Source organism: Zeus faber, assembly GCF_960531495.2.
Source record: "Zeus faber genome assembly, chromosome: 6".
Classification (NCBI taxonomy): Eukaryota; Metazoa; Chordata; class Actinopteri; order Zeiformes; family Zeidae; genus Zeus; species Zeus faber.
Window position 1 is genome coordinate 24,906,968 of NC_137201.1, and position 25,312 is coordinate 24,932,279.

At 40.5% G+C, this 25,312-nt stretch overlaps 1 protein-coding gene across 5 annotated transcripts; it reads right to left on the minus strand.

Annotated features, from left to right (window-relative positions):
- Positions 1–230: 230 nt before the first annotated feature.
- Positions 231–18,748, minus strand: hmg20a (high mobility group 20A; the record flags this gene model as incomplete). Of its 5 annotated transcripts, none has more annotated exons than XM_080002169.1 (9): positions 18,472–18,747; positions 16,047–16,124; positions 15,163–15,372; positions 11,903–12,035; positions 10,825–10,862; positions 8,612–8,684; positions 5,062–5,277; positions 3,107–3,239; positions 231–858 (listed from the first exon to the last, which is right to left on the minus strand). In XM_080002169.1, exons 2-9 carry the CDS (start codon positions 16,110–16,112, stop codon positions 855–857), a joined length of 873 nt encoding a protein of 290 aa, XP_079858295.1. In that variant the 5' UTR covers positions 16,113–16,124; positions 18,472–18,747. The 5 variants fall into 5 exon arrangements, with proteins under 5 accessions (XP_079858295.1, XP_079858294.1, XP_079858293.1 ...); XM_080002168.1 differs by having other exon boundaries at positions 8,612–8,687; XM_080002167.1 differs by lacking the exon at positions 231–858 and having other exon boundaries at positions 3,103–3,239; positions 8,612–8,687; positions 18,723–18,748.
- Between the last annotated feature and the right edge of the window lie 6,564 nt (positions 18,749–25,312).

Sequence of the window (25,312 nt, forward strand, 5' to 3'; positions counted from 1 at the left end):
TGAGCTGGTCCGTGTCCAAATCGCACTTCAAAGTTGTTTTCTGCCTTAGATCGGATAGAAACCAGCGGCATTTTATGTCAATCAATTCTCAACCCATTTTAATTCCTTGTCCAAAACATGAGGTGCGGATGCAGAACTTACTGTGTAAAGGCTTTTATTGGAAACATTTCCCCCCCCCCCGCAAATAAGAAAAACCAACAAACCAAAAAAAAAAAAAAAAAAATGGCACAGCTTCGTTCCTCACAGGGCATGGCAATGCAGAGAGATTCAAGATATAAAACTGCTGAGCAATTTCCTCACGTAACACACAGAAAAATGTCATGAGAGTCTAAATATTGCTATGAAATCGTTTGATATGAACGGCAGTACAGACATCAATAAAAACAAACAAAAAAAAAAACGTTCCACATTTAAATCTTTACAGCATCGAGTCTTGGAATATTTCATAAAACGACAATCTACGACTATGAACTAAAATAAATAACCTTTAAGACACTACAGCACCTCAGCAAGAAAAAAATGAAACAATCTTTTCAGACGGTTCATGATGAGAATGACGGAGCATCGGTTTGGACTGAGTTGGACTTTACTTGGAAGAGAGAAGTGGATTGAATTTAGGTCGAACAAGGACACAGAGGACACACAGAGGAGGATGCATGGAAGCACTTATTTGGAATGTGCCCCTGGTGCTCCCCGGTGTTACATGCTGCCCTCCTGTTGCTCCCTGGTGCTCCATGGAAACCCCTGGTGCTCCCTGGCGTTCCATGGTGCTCCATGATGCCCCCTGGTGCTTCCCCGAAGCTCCCTGGTGCTCCGTGGGAACGCCAATCCATCAGAGTAGTGGCGTGGTCCAATTATCTGGGAGACAGAGCAAAAATAAATATTGATAGCTGCAAACATGCCTAGTTCAGGCAGGAAATTCCTTCAGAGGACAGATGGATCGACTTAGACAGATCGACACAGATGACTGGTAATGGTTATATGTGACCCACCGCAGCAAAACCCGCATTGTCGCGCATTTTTAAAATCGCCAGGAGCAGCCAAATAAGTTGGAAAAACCTTTCTAGAAGAAAATTTCGATTTTTCCAGATTCATGTTCCTTTGTGTTTTTTTTTTTTTTTTTTTTAAATCTCTCAAAGTTTTTTCAAAACCAAGTTTGATTTATAAATAGTAGAAAAATGTTAAACCGTGGAGTTAAATATTCTCGTTAGATTACATGGGGAAACACCGTTCACTTACCGAGACGCTGAACAGCGCTGAACAACGCTGACCGATCGTTTCCTTTAAAGCGACTGTCCAGGTGAAGATCATTCATCTATATTCCATGTAATGTGAAGTCACAATGTGAAACTGTTTTTGTTTTGTTTACTTTTACACACACACGGAGACATTATTGTGGAGGGGGCGTGTACCAACGTATACCGCCAAAGAAGTCACGCTGGTGTCACTTCCGTAAACAAGCCGAGGATCTGGTTTCACTTGTCTGTAAAAACTCATCTCCGTGTTATTATGGATAACGAGAAGTGGGTGGAGGAAGGTCTAAATCATATCGCAGACCTTAATCTGACCGGTGCAATAGATCCAAGTCAGTGTAAGCAGCACGTACTGGACTTCATTTTCCACGATGATAGTCAGTTCTGCGACAGCGACGCTGAATCTGATACCAGCGTTATCCCGGACTTGGGAGAACATTTCAAACAGTGGATTTCAACCTGAATGTGACGATGAAACAGAACATTTTCAAGAACCACTGGAGGAGACCGACGACACACCCGTTGTTGTTACAACCGAAGAAGTTGATGACGTGATGAGGTTCCGTTGAGGTTGGTGATGCAGATTATGAACAGGTAGCAATGCACAAGATTCTCAAGTTTACCTGCAAATGCAGCCAGGGGCGAAAAGAAAATGAAAAGAGGCAGCCCCCAAACAGGCTCTCAGAGTGTAGCTGGGGTAGGGTGGGGTTAGCCCACATAATAACTCCAAGAACTTTGAAGATATTTGGCATACGCACATTTATACATTAAATGACACACCGAGGCTCATATACAGAGACTGATATTATTGATAGACTCTACATTTTGGTGTGTTTCCGCACTTTTAAACTCCTAAGTAATTCCACTTTTATAAAACATATATATTCTTACTGTTAAATAAAAGCCTTTTTGAAAACAAAAGATGTTGTGTGTCGATGACTTTGTTCAACATTCCTTCAAAACACAAGGACAATGCAAAGATTTCCCCATTCAGCAGGGTGTCAAGTGGCCATGTGCCTGTGTTGGTCCTCCAGCCATTTGCATTCTGGGAGCTGGCAGAATAAAGCCAAGTGGGGAAGAAAACTTGGTGATTATCTCAGAAACACAGTTTGCCACACCCTTGTGATTAACAAGTCAAAGCTTTAAAAATATTTGCTTGATTTGCACAAGTGATACCTTGTTTTGAAGCTCTGATTCTTCACTTCCAAATGATGCGAGAAAAAAAAAGGCAAAAGCCACCAAATGTACCGAAAGTCTGCGGTGGGTCACATATTGGTATAGGGTATTGGTCCAATATCAGGCTAAAATACAGTTATTAGCGTCAGAACATCCACGATAAAAAACACTGAACACTAAGAACCACATAAAATCTGTCAGATATTAAAGGTACAATCAAAAGGATGATTTTGTATTGAAGACTCTCAATATGGACGCTAAACTGATGCTTTTTTGTTTAGGCATGAGGTCTACAAAAGGCTTAAGGACCGCTAACGATTTGGTGGATTATAAAGAATTTAATGATCTCTTTGAGTTTCAGACCTGGACTGAATCATCAAGCTCTCATCAAATCATTGAAGCATCAACTTGATTTCAAACATCAACTAAATTAGGATTGGGATTTTTAGTTTTATCTTCTCTTTATTATCTCTTATCTATTTATTTAGTCTCTTTAGCAATTAAGTATCTTTTAACACATTTTTTCTGAGAGTTGGTCCATTATGCACCCTGAAACCTACCCTGTTTTTTTTTTGGTTGTTTTTCTCAAAGTCAGTGCAGTCCTCATTAGGCACAATGTAAAGAAAAGTTTAGGAGGAATAAGCAGTGAGGAAGTGAAAAACATATGCGCCGCTCACCTGTCCAGGCGGTTGACCACCTCCCTCACGGTGTTGATGAGACTCTCGTGTTCCTGTGGATTTCCCACAATGACGCTGTGCAGCTTCTTCATGTACGAGTCAATGGAGTCCAGTGTGGGCGTCTCTCTACTGCCTGAGGGAAAAGAGACGCCGGATATTTGAAAATGATCAATCCCTGACATCTACAAGGAGTTAAAGTCAAAATCAATCGATAGAGAGATTGAGCGGACAACCTCCTTGGACAAAAATCTACCGTTGAATGGGCCGTGCTAAGGAGCTCAGTGACTTTGAATGTGGCTGTCACAGGATGCCACCTTGACATCTCTGCGCTTCTACATCTGACCCGATCAATCCTAACTTCTGTTACTGTGAAGTGGAAATGTCTCGGAGCAACAACAGCTCAACCACTAAGTGGTACGCAACGCAACCTCACAGAACTGGACTGGCGAGTGCCAACGCGTGTTGCGGGTAAAAATTGCCCGTCCTCGGTTTCACCGCTCACTACCGAGTTCCAAACTGCCTCTGGAACCAACGTCAGCACAAGGACTGCTCGCCGCGAGCTTCATAAACTATGTTTTTATGGCTGAGCAGCCGCACATATGCCTAAGATCACAATGCGCAATGCTCCCGCTGGAGTGGTGTAAAGCACGCTGCCATTGGACCCCCTCACCGTCTGATGGACCAATCTGGGTTTGGCAGGTGCCAGAAGCACGCTACCTCGGTAAATGCAAAGTGCCAACTGTAAAGACGATTTTTAGTCACATACAACAAAATCAATATTATAATGACATACTGCCCCACCCTGATGAGACAATTCTGATAGAGCCGCTGTCGGAGCTGAAAATGTGTGTAACAGGAGTGAAAAGTGAGTGTGAGACACAGAACCACCACTTTGTATGTGGTGCTTTCATCAGGTGAGAGCGTTGTGTACGTCAATACATCATCACAAATGACTTTCCTGAGGGACAATGAATCCACACTGACGGCACAATTACAGGACAATCTAGAGATAATGTTCGCCTGTCAACAAAAAAAGGTTTCCTTCAAAAAAGCGCTAAAGGTTTCAGAGTTATCTATTATTAATTAATCGACGGCGTCTCTGCCACAAAGAGCCGGGCTTCTCCCCGGGGGCCCGGTCTCCATCGTCTTTCATCGACACCCTGACAGGAGGCGACAGGAGGCGGTTCCATCAGAGCTGTGCAGGCTCAGCTAAGTTTGGGGTGAAGAACCAGTTCCAGCAGGTGTGGAAGGGAAAGGAGATGAAGATAAAGAGGAAAGGATATGGGTGTGAAGAGAGTCCAGGTTCTATTCCGTCCCCAACCTGCTTCCCCAACCTGGATTATGGCCAGCATCCTGGACTGGAGCCTAGAGAAGTACTGCTACTAGACGTTTTTACTCTATCTAAATGTATTATTAAAATAATTTTCTGTGTTATTTAATTTAATTTGCTCAAAATATTATTTTCAATATTGAAATAATGTTTATTTTGATATTATAAAAAAAGATGAAAAAGAATCTAAGGGAAATAAAAACATGTTTTTGTAGATGTGATTCACTCTGAAACACAACATTTCTAAGATAGCAGCTAAGAGGTATTGTTTATTTCCATGTTAAAGCAAAGGGCCTTCTGCCTTTTCAAATGGATTCAACAAATACAAAAAAACAGCAAATTTAAGTAAGATTGACAAAAATGTGTCCATATCAATAACCCAGTTGTAAAGTGGGAGCAGGAGATAATCTGAAGGTTGGTTTCTCACCATATCACTTAAATTTTCCAAAACCAGAGAATAGAGACATTATTAAAAAAAATAATAATAATAAATAAAAAATAAAAACAATAATTTAAAAAAAGGGAGCCACAACCAGGAAAACGGTCATAGATAATAACTAGTAAACAGGCTAAAACTAATTGGGCATCGGCCATCTAGTCCCCTAAATGAGCTCCTGTGTCTCACCTGGCAGGGCCACAGAGCAGAAGCTGGAGGTGAGGGCCTGGCGCAGGGTCTCCAGGTGCTGGTGCAGGAGCCCGTTGCGTCCGCGCTCCTGCATCACGTCGCCTTCCAGACGCTCCACTGCGCCGCGCATGTTCTCCACATGCTTCTGCAGCGCTGCATTGCGCTCCTCATACTCCATGTTGGTCTTACGCAGCTGACGCATCTCGGCCTCCCGTGCTGCAGAATGAAAAGCAAGCGAGGATGAGTGGAAGAATACAACCTACGGATCTACTGATACCATAAAGTAGTTATTCTCAACCTTTTTTGTGTCAAAGAGCCCGACATTGATACGCATTATGCCAAGGACCACATTTGATCAGTTTTAGTCTTTGGGATCCAATCTGGGAAGATTTTTATTGTTAGATATGATTTAGTGTCTATACCAGGGGTCGGCAACCCGCGGCTCCAGAGCCACACATGGCTCTTTCATCCCTCTGCCGTGGCTCCCTGTGGCTTTGAGAAAAAAGTGTGAATAAATAATGGCTATTTAATTAAAATAAATGTTATTCTATTTAGTTAATTTTTTCAATGTAATAGTTCTGATTCTGGATATTTAGGTGATCTTGTAACATTGAAATAAAATGTGTTTTAATATGCGTCGCACCTTGTATGCGTCACCTGTTGCCAAAAGGTGGCTGACTTAATTTGAGCTCTCGAACCCCGGTAAGCTAACCATGGATACATCCAAAAAAAGAAAAGTTTCTGAGGAAAATAGAATGTTAAAGTTTGTTTCATGGAATGCAGAGTGGAATCGAGACATGGAATGCCATTCCCGACACCTATTTGAACATGAACAAGTACACATTTGGGGTCCTGTCCATCTTTGGATCGACATACTTGTGCGAGCAAGTGTTTTCCACCATGAACTTCATAAAAAGCAAAAATCGGTCGCGACTCACTGATGACAGCTGACAGTCATGTGTTAAGCTCAAAGTTACATCATACAGCCCGGATATGGAGACGCTCTGCAGTGAAGTTCAGGGGCAGAAATCGCATTAAGCAGGTGAGAGAAACAAGGTATTAATTTTACAAATATAGATATTTATATCGGACCCTGAACTGATGTCGTTGTGTTTCATATTCAGGTCGACGGTTGACTGTGGCACGCGACTGAGGAAATAGTCGCGGATGACGGCACACTGAAATAGACTTAAGTCGTGATAAAACATAAACTAACATTTTTTTGACCCTTATAATTAAAGTGAATATATATTTTTTTCAAATCCACAAATAAGTGAAGGACCTGCATTTTGTATTTTATTTCAAAGAAAAATGATACGTGCCAGTATTCTTTTTTTAGGGTTCAAAAGAATTTAGTGTTTTGCTGTGTCAAGCACAGAAAAAAAAATGACAGTCTCTATCAGTTTGTAGTTCTTTTATTTCATAAATGCAACAAACTACAGTTCTTATATACAGTACATAGTATAAGTGTAATAAAACTATACTGTATATCCGGTCTTATCTTCATTATAGCGGTCAAATAGGTTTTGCGGCTCCAGGTGGGTTTTATTTGGTGGGAATAACGCACAAATGGCTCTTTTAATGCTGAAGGTTGCCGACCCATGGTCTATACTGTAGTCAGGGAGATAACAGTGAAACTACGAAACTACGTGAAACGAGTCAAATAATCTGTCCATGTGGTGAGATTTGTCATAGGAGGCCATAAAAGACAGTTTAAGAAGATATTTCAATATATATTACATTCCCCAATGCTACCTGAATAATCATACACATAAGTCAATTAATCTCAAAATAAATAAAAAAAATGACCTATTAATAATAATAGTAATAATATTGACTTTCAATATTATTTGACTTGATACCAAGTAATTTGCAATTTGAAGACACTATGTTTTTATGATTTGTAATTATGCCAAGTTATTCCCTGCTCTGTTTAAAAAGTCAGATAAACATAAAGCTAGGGCTAGGGAATTAAATTCTATTCCAATATTATTTTGTGTGATTTTTGGATATTGTTGTTGTTGGAAACAGCTGTGAGTAGTAACTTATTAGTAGATGAGCACAGTAATGGACCAGAAGGTATAAGTAGGTATAAGATAAGGTATAGGTAACCAGAGGGTAAAGGTTGGTATCAGGTAGGTATAAGGTATAGGTAACCAGAAGGTACAGGTAGGTATAAGGTAAGGTATAGGTAAGAGAAGGTATAGGTAGGTATAAGTAACCAGAAGGTATAGGTAGGTACATTATAAGGGAAGGTATAGGTAACCAGAAGGTAAAGGTAGGTATACGTTAAGGTATAGATAACCAAAATGTATAGGTAGGTATAAGGTAAAGTGGAGGTAACCAGAAGCTATAGGTAGGTATAAAGTAAGGTATATTGTAGGTAACCAGAAGGTATAGGTAGGTGTAAGGCATAGGTAATGCTACATAAAGTACAACACAAACACAATCAAATAATATTTGTGTTTGTAATGGTTGACCGATGAAGGAAGCCCGGATCGAGAAATGTGATCACACTTTGCCGTTGACACATTTTAAAGGGGACCTATTATGCTTTTCCTTATTTTCTTTCATATATAATGTTACCATGTCGGATGTTTATATTAGACGTGACCAAAGTGTCAAATAATGAGGTAAACTAATGACAAAGTAATCTTTGTGAACACAATGCTCAGGTTTCCGACTGCTCTGAACACTCTGTTTCAAATGTTATTTCTACTCTCTGCACGAGCTGACATCAGCACGTCATAGATTTCTTGATATGGTCATCTGCTCCATACCATCCGCTGCGCGTATCTCAAAACAAAGCCAAAAAAAAAAAGGGGTTTTATTGTAGATGTATTTATTTATTTAATTTCATTTTCCAACGTTCACACGAAACAAAAAATCCCCGCATGCGCAAGTCCCAGGTGGGTGTTTGTTTCTCACACAAGCCTGGAGCACGGTAACCAAAGTGGGAACAAACTTTTAAATTAGGCCTTGTAGCACTAATAGGAGTTACAATTCAGCAACTGCATTGCTTATTCCTCGCCACAAACATGTTCAGAAACAGATTTTAGTGTACTAATAAGGTAAAAACAGTGAAAGCTTACCAAGTAAACAAAACAGAGCCCGGAGTGAAGCGCATACCCTACCGGCTCACAGAACGCCAAACTCGTACTAAAATCCCATCGGGCTTGGCTGCTCATTCACACTCAAAGATACACACACAGAAAAAGCCCGTTTCGGAAGGGTCCAGGTTGAGAGCCATGTCACAATGGCTCGAATGCATACTCCGAGTGGTTATTTTCAGTAAAAAACTTCCAAAACATGTTTTGGGGACCTCCGAGACCAATATTAACTGTTACACACAATTATGTAAGGAAAAGGAGCATAATAGGTGCCCTTTAAATAATTAATTCCAGGGCACTGCAAAGGGTTTTTAAGCTTGAGGCGTCACAGGTCTTTGTTGGAGGGAAACTACTCTTCATGGAGGTGTAGAACAATGTTCTCTTGATTTGAGAGGAGGATAACACCCGCAGACAGCGAGCAGCACATCAGAGCCTCCTACCTTTGCTGTGGTTGAGGAACTCCTCGGTGAAGATGGGGATGTCGAACACGGACCTGTCCTTCCCCTCGCCGTCCTTCTGAACACAGGGAAAACAGGCGGAAAAAAACCGACTTGAAGAGAAGGGAACAACTTATCTAGTTAGTCTGCGGGCTGCTGTGATTGGAGACCCGATGTTTACATCCGGCTGACGGGGGAGAACCCTGCAGAACCTAAAGCCTACAAACCTGAAGAGTTTTCAGTCCATGCAGTAGCTGGAATGGGTTTGTGTCCATCTATAAAATAGTGAATTACTTCCTGACAGTTTGAGCCCGTGCTCCACAGCCTTCCTCAGATCTCACTCACATTAATAATGAGCTGCAGGTGGATACAGGCCTCAGCCCGTCTCATGGGAAGGGGCAGTGGGAAGCTAATCTCCCGGAGTTGCCCGAGAGCTTCTTATGGGTGTTGTTACACAAATGGGATCGTTGGTAGGATCCCACCTCCCTGTTTCAGATTCCACTGAGACACTTCTGGACATTGATGGACGCCCACATCCACTGTTGGTGCTGTTGCTCTCACAGAGCGTTTTTGCTTTGTCATGGTCAAGTGTTTTTTCTCTTACTATGATCTCAGATTTCTTCTCACGGCACTTCCCATCGAATCTAAAGTGCATCTTTTTCAGAAAGCCTTTTCCAGGATCTGCATATGTCTTTGTATTAAGACACTGTCCACTCACACCTTTTATACTTGTTTTTTGCTGATCAGACCCTCTTCTCTGGAGAAACTGTGTGCATATATTGCAAACATTGTATGATTGGCATCATCCTGACTCTCCTATGCCAGATTTCTTGTTCCCATTTGGGCAGGACAATGCAAACCGTCCTTTACCCACTAACCTCCACATTTCTGAATTCAAATTTGCAGCGTAACCCAAGAAGGAGTCTAATTGGCACCTGACATCCGACTAAATGTTCCCAGAGCAGGTTTAAATTGCATAAATAAATATGGTATTACATGAATATTCATTATAAAATGAACACTTGTGGAAAATATATTTTTGGTTGCGCATTGAATCTGTTTTTCCAGGACATTTTGGGCAATTGTTTCATATCTATGGGCAGAAATATGTGTCACAAAAAACTTAACTTCAATCATTTATACCGATTGCTCTTCCTCAACGACACGGATGTGCGTCACAGTAAACTGAAATTTAATTGCAAGAAGAGAACTCAACTTGAATTGTGAGAACTGAATACATTTTCTGTGAGGATCAAATACAGTTTAAGAGCAAATTAATTACCTTTCATAATATAACATTCAGTTTCAAGTTTATTGCAATTCAGTTCTAAACTAATAAATTCAATTTCAAAGCAGTTCTTCATGTTAAACAACACAAATTTCAAAATGCTATTTAAATTAAATTTTTAATGCAATTATTCAAGTTGAGCAATTCAAATTCAAATATGATTCAAATTCAGTTTCTAGTGACACATTTTTCTGCCCATACACACACATCCCATCATCCCACTTTATGACTGGAAATCTACATTACAAATTTCCAGGTTTTCCAGGACGCTTTCATGCTACCGGGGTCATATAGAAGGACTTGACTAGAATCATATTCTGTTGCCCTCCAGCCTGCTACAGGAGATGTCACACATGTGAAAAGTGGCATTTGGACATCGACTGAAATCTGACACTTTGTTTGGACAACTTGCAGAACAATCCAACCACTGAAATATATCCACCTAAAAAAAAAAACCATACAAGATGCCTCTCCCGTCCTACTTCTCTTCTCCACAAAATGCAACACCTGTTACATCGCCTCGTCCAGGGAAACCCGGAGGGCAAAAGCCCGGATTATTCCTGCAGGAACGCAAATCTAAATAAAGTCACCTTGGCCGTGACCCTCCCCCTCTGGAGATTACCACAGAAACCTTTAATTACTGCGTTTAACTTCATGAAATATGAATTACACACTTAGCAGCAGCCGAGGGCTCGGATCACTAACACATCGCCAAAGCGGATTAGACCGGCTTTAGCGCCGCAACAATGAGCTCTTACAAGCGGGGAGAGAGCGAGAGAGGGAAGGGTAAAGGCAGGAGATCCCACAAACTCCAAATACGTCGCAGAGTATTTCATTTTCATCTTCCTCGTGGTGATATTTTGTTTGGTTTTTGTCTACTATACAGCACAGGGCTCTATGTCCCGGGTGCAGGGGGGAGTGAACTCACCTCGTGAAGAGCCTCGTTGGCCGCCGGGTGTCCGCCATCTGGAAAATAAGGAAGAAAGAGGGGTAAAAAGGACGAGAGATGATTCACGTTTCCTCTCCTTCGTGACATCTTGAACTGATAACGGACTGACTGGGCAGGGCGGAAGTCCTAAAAGATACAGCCATCGACCCACAGGAGGCCTCCTGGAACCGAGTCATTCGAGCGGTTCGATAAATCTCACTGAGGGCCCTGGACCGCTGGTCTGAGGAGAGAAGCTGCAGCGTGGGAAGGGCGTCTATTTATGAAAGAATTACTCCATTTTAGAAATGTAGACTTTAGTGTTAAACTGATTTTTTTACATCCAAACCAATTGATTACAAATAGTGGCAAAATTTGTTGAAAATTCCCTCAACATGTAGAGGGAAACGTGATGATTGCAGATTCTAACGATTTTACTAAATAATTGGGATTAGCTCAAATATTTGTGATTATGTCATACTTGTGACAGCTCTATTCGATACCAATACCTGTCCCAGTTTTTTTTTTGTAATGCCAATTTTTTGACAATGGAAACACTGATCTACTTATTTTTTCTCTTAAAAATAACCAATAAGAGAAACATTAAAATACTGGATTGATAAGCAGTATTGGTAAAAGTAGTAGTACCGTTAAAATCTTAACGATACCCATTCCTACTCGTGCCCCGTTCCTCTGTGCCCCGTCCCCACACTGTTTTTAGTCGTTTTATTTGGAGGAACGAGGCAAGATCATGGCGCATGGAGGGAGCCCATAAAACAAGGTAAAATATAAAGTAAAAAGTAAAAGTAAAAAAATAAATAAAAGTAAGGCAAAAATGTAAGAACGAAATTCACATATGCGAAGTAGGATCTGTAATAAACAATAATAAAAATAATTTACAGAGAGTGCAACAGCCAAACAGCATATCTGAAGAGGTAGTGACAGTAAATGGATGGCAAACACTAATGGATGGCAAACACTAATGATCAATTGAATTGATAAATACTGAAATAGTGAACATTCTTAAAGACTGAATGCATGCACAGGTGTGTGGCAGGGACACATCGGCTTTGGGACTCACCTGCACGGTGCCTCTTCCCCTTCTGCTTCTCCTGCACCTTCCTGGTGAAGTGCTTGTAGGCCTCCGTCTTCTGGTATTTCTCCAGCTCGCGCATGTAGCGCTCCTTGTCGCGCTCGGCCTCGTCCAAGTAGCGCTGCCCAAAGACGCACGCGGTGGAAAGGTGAGGAGGGGGGAGACCCAGGGATTTGAGTTTATTATTTCTAATCTGGATTAGTTTCAAGTGCCACCTATTCAACAGAGTAAAATATGTAATTAAACATCTTAATGGGCTTCACACAATGCTTTGGAAGTGAAATGCGTAATGCTGTAAGTTATTTTTGGTTTCAGAATTTGAAAGAAAAGCCAACTCCGAATAAAATGCCTAATCCCCCCAAAAATCACTTATTTTATTAATTCGGGCTTCCACTAGAGCCTTTAATTATGTATGAAAAGGAATATTCTGTAATGTTATCATTCAACCTGACAAGCAACCCTTACGTCCCAGTACTATTTATGGGGCCAAGCTGGAAAACGACTAGTTCAAAAATGATCTCTTTACACAGGGTTGGGGTTAGTTAGTTGATTAGTTGGTTAGTTGGTCAGTCAGTTAGCTAGTTAGTTAGTAATCCGACAGTCTGTTGCTGGTATTTAACCAAATTCCTCTGTGAAACGATATCGTGAGGTATTTGGTTGACAAGCCAAATGGAACCAACCAAACATCCGGCTAATTAGCTTTCCCCCCAAGGCAGAGGGTCTATTTTAAGCATGGACCACATCTGGATGTACTGTATGTGAGCTCATTCTGCATAATTATGTGTAATTATAATAAGAGAGTGAACACAATGAGTCATTTTTGGATTCCTCGAGGAAAAGTTTTGCACACAAAAGGGCCGAACCGGGCTCGGTGGGATTTGGACCCACAACTTTTCCCACTCCTGAGGCACCGCAGCGGACCCCTGAATCCACGTTTATGATGCCGTTCCATTTAGTTGTTACCTTGGAGACCATTTAAGGGATTTAGAATTCAAGATAAATAATACTGAAGACGAATGTAACAATTTGCATGAAGATGAAATGAAAAGCAGATGAACCAACGGAATCAACAGTCTGCATATGAGACTTTGATTTTAACACCCCCACATCAATCACATGATGCTGTGTTTGTTGCACAAAAATGCAGGAGCTACAGCCTTGTTTCCAATCATAAATCAATCAATGTGAGAACTGGGGAGTTCTCTATTGACTTTGCACAGATGTTTTCCTTCTCCGTGGCCTTTTCCCTTGTGAAAACAAAGCCAAAGTATCAGCTGTCAGGGTTCTGGTCATCCTAGAGAGGGTGTCATTTGTCCAGGTATGAAGTGGACCTTTGGCCATTGGTGTTTATAAGGCGTGGACTGATAGGAGACAAAGCAATTTCTTAAAAAATAAACCAGACAGTGCTCCATCTTGTTGAGCGAAGGCTGTTAAAATGTGGGGTTTTTTGGTTCAACTTATTTCTGCTCTCTATTCCTTCCAGTCACATGATCTTGTTGATGATGGAGCAAATTTTAGGAAACGGGCAGAAAGGGCTTATGCATCAACAGTTTTTATTTAGTTTAAATGGAGTTTGAACAATCTTTAGCAGCAAACTGTAAATATCAACAATAAAGATGGGTCGATGGGCGAAAGCCAAGCCGTGGAATTACTGAGTCACATTACTGGCAGAATGATGAATTTACTTCCAAAATCTGGCCCATGTGACGGCTCATTCCAAACACAAGATGGACTTCTGGGGCTTTCAAAGTGTGACAGATGGCAGGGAGCCGCTACACACAGTGTCACAAAATCTTATGAAGTAGTTTTTAAAAGTCATTTATTTTCATTATTTTCACCCCGATGGAGGCTGGGCACGGTGGAATGTGGTTTTCTAAGTAGATTTTTTATGTTTTGGAAACAATGAATTTAATGATGCTCCGGTGCACAAAGGCAAAGATAAAGACAGATTGCCTCTGAAAACTTTTTTGAAAACTCCACCATTTTGCAGTGGATGTCATACATTTTTTGTCGGACATTCCATGACCCCAAATTCATATTCACCTTTGACTTTTGAATATCTAATTTCAACACAGGGCTCGGCATTAACCGTTTCCCAGTTGGTCCGGGCAACCAGATTTGGGCCATTGTCAACCATCTTATCTGGTCTGGTCGCATGGTTGTCGTTATCACTTTTCATAAAAACAAATTAATAGTGACATACCTCGGTATATATTGTTCAGGAAATTGCCCATTCTTCATCTCTCTCTTAATATTAAAATATATTTTAACTATATAGGATCAGAGTCACAAAATGTGTCAACCAAAACATAGGTGGGAGCCAACTTGGCAACCACTTCTAAAGATAGTGCCAGGCCCTGCAATACAATACCGTTTTACATGACAATTAGTGTGTATACTCAGGTTTTTCTAAACGCGGGTAAATCCCCTAAAAATAGGCGTTTGCCGCTGTCCGAGTATGAACGAGTATGAACGAGTATGAACGAGTATGAACGAGTATGCCTTTCTTTTCTTTTTTTTCAAGCGTCTCAGGTGCTCGTGCACCGGTCCTTTAGCGGCGGGGAGCGGAGACGCTCCTCCGGTTCGGAGACCGGCTTGGGGCGGTGCTGGAGTGGTTCAGAAGCCGGCGGTGAAGTTTTTGGCTGGGGGTTCCCACACTCAAAACATTTCATGGTCCCGGATGCGGGGCAAAAAGTCATTCACTTCTGATTTTAATTTTGGATTCTAAATCGGATGTGAAATGATCTAACGGTATTCCTGTCTGGTTATGGGCCAACGGCTGGAACTTCAACATCGCTCCGGAAAGGGGAGCAAATTAGCGCGTCTACCCCGGCTGTCATGTTTCCTTCACTAACGATCGGAGCTGGAGCCAATAAAAACCTGTGACTATTGCAGGGACATTTGGCCCAGGACTGAATGCCGGGTGTAACCTTACACACTAAAGAGAAAAGCCAGATTAGCTGGTGTTAGCGTGTTTTTTTCGTGCAGTGGAAAATAGGTACAAGAGGATCTCTGTGTTATAACAGTCTGATAAGTTACAATTGTCGGAAAACTGTAAAACTAACCGTGTAATAACCTTCTGATAGGTGTAATAACTGCGTAAAAAATTGATGACTGTGTAATAACTGCGTGATAAAAAGTAATAGCTGTACAATAACAGTCTAGTAACTATAATAACACTGTGATCACTGTCTATTAATAAAGTAATACGTGCATAACAACAGTGTAATAACGGTGTAGTAACAGACCTGCTTCTCCTCGACAGGCAGCTTGCTCCACTCGTTCCCCAGCATGCGTGTGATCTCGGGGAAGGGGACGTCGGGGCGCTCGGCGCGGACCTGCTCCCGCCTGTCGTTCATGAAGCGCACGTAGCCCGTCAGGGGGGCCTTGGGCGCATTGCTGTCCTTCACAGGCTTCTTTCTCTTCCTCCCCTTGGTCCAGTTGCCACGCCGGGACTTCTGGAGGGGTCAACAAGAAGAGGAAGGAGCTTTGAGAAATTGCAGCAGTGAGTGACACTGAGCCCCAGCAGATAATCACTTTGTTTACCAAAATGAATCAATCAATCTGAATATTGACGGTAGGAATCTGCGATTTTTGAACTCCACGGCAGTGATTCACAATCTTTTTCATATTTAGGACACTCGATTAGAAACAAATAAATCCAAGGACCCCAACTGATAAGATTTTGTCTCTGGGACCCAAATCTGAGAATATCTTTGCTGTTAGGTATGATTTAGTCCAATATTCCATACCTGTCCATAGTATAGTTAGGGAGAAACAGCCAGTTATTGTACATTATCTAATGTTGAAGTTGAAACTATTTATCATTTTGCTGGGGACCACCCTGGAACCTTTTGAAGTTTATTATAAGCGTCTATCTCTAAGCATGCTGAATTAAATGTACATTTCCCCGGCATAATCTATGTTGTCAAAGCAATTTTGTAAAATCTTTATGATGTTTTGAATGACAACATTTGAAGAACCAAAACCAGGGGGAATATCACAGGTTTTCAATGGCCGCAATTTTTTTTGACAAGACTTTTCAAGCCATTAGGATGCAATTCAAGCACTTCAAGCACCTCAAGGACCTGGTAAGAACACTGTGTGCATGTGTGTTCCCTCTGGCTCTCACCTCCTCGCCGTTCTTCTGGCTGCTGTGGTCAGTGTTGGCTCCCGGTGAGCCGGTCTGCTCCTCCATTGCTCTTCAGAACTGGAGGAACATTAAAAAAATAAACTAACAGTCTGCTTGTGGCCTGCGTTGCGTAACACTCAGTTGGGATGCCTGTGGGTTTTTTGGACACAGGTAAACAGTGCTCTCTGCTGATGATGGGATGCATATTTTGGGAAGAGTTGGTCCAAAAATACCGTGACAGACTTGCATGACCGCCTTGATTAAGTTGCCAATTAAATGAGCCGTGACAATTTTTTTTCTTGTTTATTGTTGATTTTTTTTGGTTGATCTTTTTTGCTTTTTGTTAGTTCTTGGGTTCAGATTCATTGTTGATCAGTAGATTATTGCAATAGTCCTTTTATTTTTTATTGTTTATTTTAATGTTTTATTTTTTATTGAACATTCCTTATTTTTCTATTTCTATTTTAAGCTTTATCGTATATTACCAATTTTTCAGCTAATCCTTAGGTTTACCGCATATTGCCAAAATATTTTTTTCTATTTTTATTCAAATTACTTTTCGAATACATTTCCCTCCTGGGATGAATAAAGTATCTATCAATCTATCTATTTATCTATCTATCCTAGTAGTATTATTCCCTCTTATGCCCCCAGGTCAGTCAGTTTACTCAGACTACCACTGTTTCCAAAATCCAATAATTCTGGAGCTAACGTGGAAAGAAAGTTAAGGTCTCCTTCTTCAGATTTGTGCTGGTGGGAAGTTAAAAGACCACTTTTTGTTGCAAATGAACTCCACTGCTATATGATGGCAATAACGTTTTCTCAGGTAAATATTATGATAACAGGAGATATTAGTTTCATGGCATGTAGTAAAATATCCATGTGTTTACAGATATTCAGTGCAGTGACATCTAGTATCTAAGATTGCTGGTTTAATCCCTCGCTCCTCATGGTAGCATGGTGAAGCGTCCTTGAGCAAGGCATTTGACCTCCTAACTGCTCCCCGCATGCTGTAAGTCAGATAGAAGGATGGGTAAATGCAGACTAATTTCCCCCAGAGGGATTAATAAAGTATACAAAATAAAAAATAAAGATATTGGGCAGCTGAATTGTAAAAAAAGATTAGATTGGTACTTTATTCATGCCAGGAGGGAAATTGCTGTTTAACAGCAGCTCACATCAAAATGAATAGGCTATGACGATAGGAAATAAAAATAGAAAAGACAGAAATTGGCAATATGCAATAAACAATAACCCTAACAATGACTCAATAAGCATTGTAAAGCTTAGTGAAGGCAGAAATTGCAGTATATACAGAGGGAAAACAGAATAAATGTATAAGCCGTTCGGACCTGGCACAATAACAGCACTTGACTGATTCAGACACTCCGGGGCCAAACGGTCCGTGGAGAGGTCTCAAAATAGACACGGCATCAACCTTTGACCTCTTCCAGCTGACTGCGAGGGAAGTTAGCCCCCGTATCCTGGTCGTGGTTTACCCCACCCGGATACAGAACACTGCCATGGAAGTCAAAGAGCAGCCAAGGGAATTGTAAACCACAAGCTTACAGTGAAAGAATAATATTAGTAGTGGGGTGGGGGGATTCCTGCTAGAGCACTGTTGAACCTACACAATGAAAATGCAGATGATACATGTGTTAGTGATTTGGACATTACTTTGACAAATATTCGCTTCCAGCTTCTCTTAACACTAATCTTAAAAGTTGACATTGAAGTTTAAGGGTTTGTGTTGCGGCGCCCCCTGCCGGCCAAAAGCCTCCACTACATATTTCTGTATAAACACAAACAGGACGTAACCGCCTGAGCTCCGAATGTTACAGCAACGACAACCATTCCAAATGATTATTATTATTATTATTATTATTATTATTATAGTGCATTGGATAGTTATAACATTTAGAGACAAGCAGATGTTTGCTCCATCAGGAAGACCCCTAGAAGAAGGGAACTGGGGCTCCTCGCCCAAAAGCCTTGCAGCAGCCCCGCATCTCGTGTCATTATCAGTAGGAAATAACACTTTAGCATAGAAACCGTAACAAAGAAATCATTCTGCGACAAAACAGAACCAGCTGACTCATGTGGCAGACAGACAGACAGACAGACAGATAGATAGATAGATAGATAGATAGATAGATAGATAGATAGATAGATAGATAGATAGATAGATAGATAGATAGATAGACAGACAGACAGACAGACAGACAGACAGACGTGGTACAATACACTACAGTCTATAGTGAAAGACATCAGGGAATAGCTTGCAAACGCATTATTATTATTATTATTATTATTATTATTATTAGTATTACTACTATCCTGACCTAGGTTAGCATGTACCAACAGCTGACAACACAAACGACGCACTCGTTATTCACCGTACATGGTGTTAGCTGGTCCTTATTACCTGGTTTTACGGTGATTAAACACGGAAACCAATGAAACGAATGATTTGACTTTACAATGACGGTGCTTGGTTCCCGGTGGTGTGTAGCTAAATGCTAGCTAGCGACCTAGCACCAAGTTCTCCCAGCGAGGGGCTCCGGCTTCGCCCCTCCTTCTTACAGTCCCGCAGCCCGGTGCCCAGGCCTCGTTGGGGCGACCCCGATGTGAGTGGAGGGGGGTGGAAAAAGGGCGGAATAGACGGAGGAAACAGACCGTTCCGTGCGAGCCGTGGGCGAGAGGCTCCCGGAGCTCCCCCAGCAAAACAATGCGTGTGCTACGTCATAGAAGAGCCACGAATAGAGCGGCGCTCTTTTTTTTTTCCTGTTGCATTTGCCCCGAAATACATCTCAAGGCGATGTTTTGGGTTTTTAAAATGCCCGTCGCTTAGATACCCCACGTGTAAGGTTGACACAAAAAAAAAGAAAGAAAGAAGCTTTGGCGAGTAAAGATTAAAATGTACAAAGGTATGGGGGGGGGGGGCGGGACGGGACGGTCGTTTGTTCTATGTGTTGCAGTTCTATGCGCGTAGTAACACCGTTTGGACGGTGCTGCCACCCACTGGTGACGCCATGTACCGCGCCCGCGAGTCTCACCCCATGGGCGCAGTTCTACATCTCACGTTATAACATCAATATTAGATGTGTAATAACTGTATAATATAGTGTGTCTACATTTTAAACACTGGATATTTTTGAAACGGTGTTTCACAGCGACCGCCTTTCATTGGAGAGGCACTTTTGATTCCAGATTCAAGAGGTTCATTCGTCACATACATAGACATACTTTTCATACATGGACGCAGTGAAATGTCAACGCAACGCACCCGCTGAATGACGCACAATGTGTCCTCGACTGAACGCAAAAGCTGCCTAAACATTTCTGCTCGACTAACTGACTGACTCCTACAACGTAATGCAGTAAGTAAGTCGAATGATATAGAATAAAATAAAGTAAAAGAACTCAAAGGTCATGCAGAGTGCGGCTACGAAATAGGAATAAAGGGAATAGACGTATGTATATGGGACAGGCTATTATGTATACGGACACTGGATAGATGGATTGGATGGATTAAAACAAGTTTGCCTGGCGTAGTCACATACGTTAGACATTTCACATAGAATGTGTCAATGTTCCCAATTTATGTTTTCAGTGGTGCCTCAGTAAGCTGCACACCGCCTCATATATAATAAATATATCATTTGTCATGTTGTAATCACCCAATTAAACTTCCCTTGTCTCACACATGCTTTGAAATAAACCGGTATTATCTATCAAAGCACACATAATCCCAGTATTGTTCGGTGTGTGTGTGTGCGTGTGTGTGTGTGTGTTTGTGTGTGTGTATGTGTGTGTGCGTATGTGTCTGTGTATGTGTGTGTGTGTGCGTGTGTGTGTGTGTGTGTGTGCGTGCATCTACGTGCTTACGTAATGAAGCTAATCTAGTTATTTAGTGAAATAAATGAAAAAAAGCAAAAAAGAAAAGATGTCTTCAGTTGCAGTTTAATTAAAATCTCAGTTTTCATTTCCCGCTGGAGCGGCTACAGTTTCACTCAAACCACGAAGGATCAATCAATGGATCATTTTGGCTGCATTGTTGAATTTGCGGACGATTCCTCGGTGTAAGACAGTGAGCATGGAATGCATGGAATGTAGAACACATACTGTATGTAAATGTAAATGTATATGTATATGTACTGTATATGTATATATACTGTATGTGTATATGTATATGTACTGTATATGTATATGTACATGTACTGTATATATATGCACTGTATGTATATATGTACTGTATATGTATATGTTTATGTATATGTATATGTTTATGTATATGTATATGTACTGTATATGTATATGTATAAGTATATATATACTCAATGTAGCACAGATAAACCAGGAAGTAAACAAATCAACAACCTCCAATGAAAACAAATGATTTGAATAGTGTCGTCCACACAGCACATCCCTCATTCGGTAGTTAGTTAGTTAGTCAGTCAGTCAGTCAATTAGTTAGTTAGTTAGTTAGTTAGTTAGTTGGTTGGTTACTTACTTACTTACTTACTTACTTACTGAGTGGGTGGGTGGGTTGATTGGTTAGTTAGTTTGTTAGTCCTATTTATTTATTTATTTATTTATTTATTTATTTATTTATTTATGTATGTATGTATGTATCTTTTTATTTATTTATGTGTTTGTTTGTTTGTTTGTTTGTTTGTTTATTTATTTAGTTTTATTTTAGTTTGATGACAGTGGGTTTGGGCAGGGAGACAGACTGACTTATATACATAAACAAAACATGCTTCACTACAACAGATTGATACATATTGATACATATTGATACAGAATGATAGATATTGATACAGAATGATACCTATTGATACATATTGATATGTACTGTATTGATACATGTTGATACAGAATGATACATATTGATACATATTTATACATATTAATATTTATTGATACAGAATGATGTAATCTATATTGACACATATTGATTCAGCAACCTGCCAGTCCATCTCTTTTTACCCGTGCACATCGTTGTTGAACAGGACTCAGAGGTTTTTAAACTAAGACGGGCACTTTATCCCAACCTGCAGAGAGCAGACCAGACCTTTTCTATCTCTTTATTATATTTTTTACCTTAAATACAAAGTACACACACACACACACACACACACACACACACACACACACACACACACACACACACACACACACACACACACACACACACACACACACACACACACAGAAAAAGAACCAAAAATAACATGTACTGGACAACATTTCATTTAAACATAACAATTCAACAACGAAATCCTCTGAAAACCAGCCGCCTCGATCCGTCCCTCAACATATTCTCATTTGCATCCTGACACTTTGGAATGACATCACATTTAACTGTGGGAACGTTTCTGTGCCTTCTTGATCCCTTCGCTCCCGTCTCCCCCGGTCCTTGTTCTCCCCAGAGAGAACAGAGCTGCAGCCGGCGCCTTCCTGAGCCACCGCCGAGTCTTCTGGGTCGGAGGTTTCGATCCTCATTCTGGTCGCTTCGCTGCGGGCCATGAACCGATCTTGTAAAAGCTGCATGCTTCGGTTAGAGGAAACCAAGTCTATTATCATGCAAATAGAAGAGACACCGACCTCATGCTCCCAAAATGGACGCCTTCCAGCCTTGAGCTGCACCTAGATATTATATCCATTAAAGTCAAGAACAGGAATGGGGACAAAGTAAAATGCCTTCAACCCTGGAGGAGTGGAACGCCCGCCTCCAAAACTGTTTCAATATGATGCACTGTGATGAATGAAGAAGGGCACTGGTATTGTTTAATACAGGGGTGTTATCTATCTATCTATCTATCTATCTATCTATCTATCTATCTATCTATCTATCTATCTATCTATCTATCTATCTATCTATCTATCTATCTATCTATCTATCTATCTATCTATCTATCTATCTATCCATCCATCTATCCATCCATCCATCCATCCAGCTTGACACAGTGTCCACACCTCCCCCTGGTATCCCCCTCCCCACCTGTCATCCTCCTCTGTCACCACGCTCCTCCATCTTTTCCATGAGCCCTGTTGTGGAGGAGATCTGGTCCAGAGATCCGGTGAGCATCCTCGCACTCGGGCCCGCGGGACATGGCGGAGATTAACCTCCTGTGACACACCAGTGGAAGTCCTGGAGAGTGGAGCAGTAAAGTCACTGGACCTTGTCAAGACAGATACCAAAATATGGCGCATGGCCGTGCACCATACAACGCTCCGTTATATGAAGTGAAAAGGACTGACAGCGTTCATAGCTTCAGGATACAGCAGAACTTATCTGTATTACTGTAAGAGGGAAATAACAACAAGAACCATCTCATAGCCCAAAGACCCATCTGATAACCAAAGGAACCATCTGATAACCAAAGGAACCATCTGATAACCAAAGGAACCATCTGATAGTCAAAGGAACCGTCTGATAACCAAAGGAACCATCTGATAGTCAAAGGAACCGTCTGATAACCAAAGGAACCATCTGATAGTCAAAGGAACCGTCTGATAACCAAAGGAGCCATCTCATAGCCCAAAGACCCATCTGATAGTCAAAGGAAACATCTGATAGCCAAAGCAACAATCCGATCCCCAAAGGAACAATCTGATAGCCCAAAGAACAATCTGATAGCCCAAAGAACAGTCTAATAGCCAAAAGAAACATCTGATAGTTAAAGGAACCATATGAAAGCCAAAGAACAATCTGATACTGTAGCTACCCAGTGATAGCTGCCATCGCTGGATTGACACTTTGTGAAATTTACGCTGTAATGCCATGGAACATTGTTGCAACACTGCTGCTACATACTATATACTATACTATATACTTTTCACTATACACTATATACTGTACTATATGCTATATACTATTTACTAAATACTAAATACCAGACTCCAACTTATACTATACTCTATATACTAGATACTAGATACTATAGACCATACACAATATACTAGATACTAGATGCTAGATACAACTAAAACAATCAGAAACACATAGAACTGTGCTTATTATTATGACCTGTTACAGTAATAGTTAGTGATGAAAGACTCGCAAACGATTTGTTTATAACGAATCAATCTTTTAAATGAGTCAGGAATCAGGAGTCACTCTGTCAAGAGAGTGGATCTTCGACTAACAACTGAAAATAATCACTGAGGACTAAATTACAGTCCAAGGCAAAAAAGGACAATGAATGATACACCATTCATATTGAGTGTGATTTACTATGATTTACTCCTTGCATTCCACTTAAATAAATAATCTTGATGGAATGAAAAGATTCCTGTGAGAATTCCATTCACGACGAAAATTGAGCGACTCTTTTGACTGAGTGACTCGTCAAGAACCGAATCCAAAAAAAAAAAAATTTGATCTTGCAACACAAGCTCAATTTTTTTTTTAATTTTTGTTATTTTTGAAGCGGAATTTGAAACACTTTGACATTTTCGCAGCGCACCAGCGCACCACAGGTTGAAAAACGCTGCTATATAATATTCTAACTGTATTGTGTTTACGTCGGGGATTAAATGAGGTGTTATCGTAGCTCATCTCATCTCAAGAGATCGTCCAGTCGATGCAGACAAGAGCGAACGCAACAGATCAGTTGTTGTCGCTTTTTTTTTTTTTTGTTAGTTAGTAAGTTAGTTAGTCAGTTAGTTAATTAGTTAGTTAGTTAGTTAGTTAGTTAGCTAGTTAGTTAGTTAGTTAGTTAGTTAGTTAGTTAGTTAGTTAGTTAATTGGTTGGTTGGTTGGTTGGTTGGTTGGTTGGTTACCTACTTACTTACTGAGTGGGTGGGTGGGTTGATTGGTTAGTTAGTTTGTTAGTCATATTTATTTATTTATTTATTTATTTATTTATGTATGTATGTATTTATTTATGTGTTTGTTTGTTTGTTTATTTATTTAGTTTTATTTTAGTTTGATGACTGGTTAGTTAGTTTGCTGGTCATATTTATTCATTTATTTATTTGTTTGTTTGTTTGTTTGTTTGTTTGTTTGTTTGTTTGTTTGTTTGTTTAGTTAGTTAGTTAATTAGTAAGTCAGTCAGTTAGTTTTAACCCAAGTTTGATGACAGTGGGTTTGGGCAGCGAGACAGACTGACTTATATTCATAAACAAAACATGCTTCACTACAACAGATTGATACATATTGATACATATTGATACAGAATGATACCTGTTGATACATATTGATACATATCGATAGAGAATGATAGATATTGATACAGAATGATAGATATTGATACAGAATGATACATATTGATACATATTTATACATATTAATATTTATTGATACAGAATGATGTAATCTATATTGACACATATTGATTCAGCAACCTGCCAGTCCATCTCTTTTTACCCGTGCACATCGTTGTTGAACAGGACTCAGAGGTTTTTAAACTAAGACAGGCACTTTATCCCAACCTGCAGAGAGCAGACCAGACCTTTTCTATCTCTTTATTATATTTTTTACATTAAATACAAAGTACAACATCTTAAAAAAAACACACACACACACACACACACACAGAAAAAGAACCAAAAATAACATGTACTGGACAACATTTCATTTAAACATAACAATTCAACAACGAAATCAGACAAGACAAGAGCGAACGCGACAGATCAGTTGTTGTCGCTTTGTTTTTTTGTTTTTCTTCTTTTTTTAACAGATTTCCACAAATTGAAGTTACTCGGGACTTTTTGAATCGTCCTGTCAAGTAACTAAACCGCCCGTGAGGGACATTGTTTTAGCGGCGGGACGGATAACGCGGACACGGACCCGCGGCTAATCAAAGGAGAAAATAGTTTTCATTGTAATCTTTTCTCCATTCCAAGCGCTGGCTCGGCGCTGACACGACCTCCATTTGTGGGAGGTTGAAGAGGCGACAGCGGTAATAACTTGATGTACGACGTCCCTCTAAACGCCTTATCTCCGTGTGAAAACTCATTTCCAATTCATGCTCGCTGACAATGCTCTTATTCAGCCATGTCATGATTAGAACTGTGGCCGGCTGGCAGGTGCTGGACGGAGGAGAATCAATAAGTAAGAAAATCTTTTTTTTTTTGGACTGAGCCGACGGGCGCGGATGAATAGAAGCCATTCTCCAACTGTCTTACTGCCAACTTTTAGATGACATTCAGCCCTCATTTATTATAAATAAAGGGAAAGTTTATTGGTTCTAAAATAAAAAAGTATATCTATTGGTCCGTCTGTCTGTCTGTCTGTCTGTCTATCTATCTATCTA